The 2,335-nt window shown below is 31.6% G+C and overlaps 1 protein-coding gene across 1 annotated transcript; it reads right to left on the reverse strand.

The window, feature by feature from the left end:
- Nucleotides 1-1,304: 1,304 nt before the first annotated feature.
- On the reverse strand, nt 1,305-2,335 carry LOC111377639. The gene is made up of 2 exons (XM_023000763.1): nt 2,315-2,335; nt 1,305-2,199 (listed from the first exon to the last, which is right to left on the reverse strand). Exon 2 carries the CDS (start codon nt 2,149-2,151, stop codon nt 1,717-1,719), a length of 435 nt encoding a protein of 144 aa, XP_022856531.1. The 5' UTR covers nt 2,152-2,199; nt 2,315-2,335; the 3' UTR covers nt 1,305-1,716.

The raw sequence follows: 2,335 nt of genomic DNA on the forward strand, positions 1-2,335 counted from the left end.
ATAAAAATTGTGAATCTCATAAAATGTGTAATTAAAAATGAATTTTAGAAAATGAGGATCAAACAAGGACCCACATTATTTTTATTACAATGCATTTTTGAATAGCGTGTTGATGGAAAATGTGAGGTTAAAAAATAAGGAAAAATTTCAAATTTACATATAATATTATTTTATTGAATAATGTATGATTGAAATGATATCAAATCACTGTTTGATTTTTTATTTTATTTATTTTATTTTTTGTAAAGAATGTGAGTCAAACAAGGTGTAAATATATACTAAGATTTCTTAATTTGCATATGGCGAGAGCGTTCTCGATGAATTATAACCAGAAGCATTTTGTTTTGAGAGGTCCACATGTGATACGATGAAATATTAAGTATTTGTTTGAACCCCATTCTTTTCATAAGAATGAATTTTTGAATAGTGTATTGATGAAAAATGTATGGTTAAAAAATAAAAAAATAAAAATTTTGAATTTGCATATAATATAATTTTATTGAAGAATGTGTGATGAAAAGATGTCAAAACACTGTTTAAGAATGTATAATTTAGAAAAATGAAAAACTTAGACGCTAGAAATAAGCTTTTCTTAAAGAAAAATAAGATGATATCTTTTGCATTTGTTCATCGTTTTCATAAATGGGTTCAATCAAATCTCTTTTTAACAATTGAAAAACCTCCTTTTTAATTTACTTTAGATAAAATGTTTATTCAAAGAGTAAACAAGTGTCACCCTTAGAAAGATGAAATATACATGTTCAAACCTCAACAAAATATAAATATAAATAAACACATTTGTATCTTAAATCTTATATAGGTATTATTCAACAACAATGATATGAAATAACTTATCGCTTATATCCATGTTGCCATGTTCAGGAGAAAGAACACAATGAACAAAGAATTTGTAAAGGAAAATCCAAAAGTACATGCTCTCCATTAGTTGGACATCCATTTTACTTTAGATCACAGAAGATAAGGATCTGGCAAATAATGAAAGCCGAAATATGTAGGTGACGTAATTCTTGATCAATGGACAGTGTAGGGGTCGAGGCCAAGCAAAGAAAGAATTAGCGTTCGAATTTATAGCAGAAACAACCAGTTTGACATGATGATCACTTAACAAGGAGATGAACAAAACAAATTCACACGAGTTAACCATAATGGTTTCTTAAAGACTCTGGTCGAGATTCGACTAGGCCTTCATTGCAAATATGCCTTCAAATGACTGAGATAGATTGTAGACAATATCAACACAAGGTTAAGAGTAGAGAAGGTTAAACATATGCAAGAAAATAAGCTCGAGATCAAGAGTGAATATCTCACATTTCATTGCTCTTTTGAGAAGTTTTTACAGCAAAGATTCTCTCTAACAAGATAACAAGGAAATAATTATACACGAAAGACAAAAAAGGGAAATAAGGATGCTTTTTCATGATCGAATCAAAGTTTCAAGAGTATACAAGATCTATCTGAGAAATGTTAACCTTTTTTGCTGAATCAAAACCAGAGCGTAATGCTTCCCGAGCTAACCATATGCTTGGCTTGATTTCAATCAATTCTCCATTTCCAACTTTACTCCTCTTTTGAATAGAGAATCTAATCCATTCGACCAATTTGAATCAGTCAGAATTCGAATATTTATGACATATTTTGACACCTTAACGCCAAGCAAAAATCGAAGATCCATATTTCTATAACTGAGATCGATCATCAATCATACTTTTCTCTCCATGAATACACAAGAAAGAAAACCCAAGAAATTCCCAATGCAATATCCCCAACTACAAGCCTAAGCCAATCGCGGCCTAGATCTTCGACCTTCCTTTCAAAGTAGATTCTCCAAATAGCCATTGCTACATGGAGAAGGACACAGCCCTTGGCAAAGAAGCTATGAAATTCTCTGTCCTTCACAAATGCCACCATGAACAAGAGAAACCCAATGGCAAACAAAAGCAAACCCGAAAACGAGTCTGATGTTCGGATTAACAGCTGATCATGGGGTGTTGAACCCATAAGCTTGCTGGCATGTTCTTTACCATGACTAAAAACAAACACCTCATTGCTATAAAACATCATTAGAGCTCCACAGGCTAAGGCCATCAAAGAATGGAGCATACATATAAGAAAAAACCCAGGTGACACCATTGACCATTCAAAATAATGCTGCTAAAATTTTAAGGTTACACCCTCCAACTACAGAAAAATACCCTTAATCAAATTTTGTAACAAATCAATTTAACTCAAGAAAAATACACTAATTAACAAAAACCCACAAGATATTTCCTTCAGAAAAACAACAATTAATTACCTATATCACATCCCCCGTGTA

This window comes from Olea europaea, unplaced genomic scaffold (genome assembly GCF_002742605.1).
Source record: "Olea europaea var. sylvestris unplaced genomic scaffold, O_europaea_v1 scaffold16937, whole genome shotgun sequence".
Lineage (NCBI taxonomy): Eukaryota > Viridiplantae > Streptophyta > Magnoliopsida > Lamiales > Oleaceae > Olea > Olea europaea.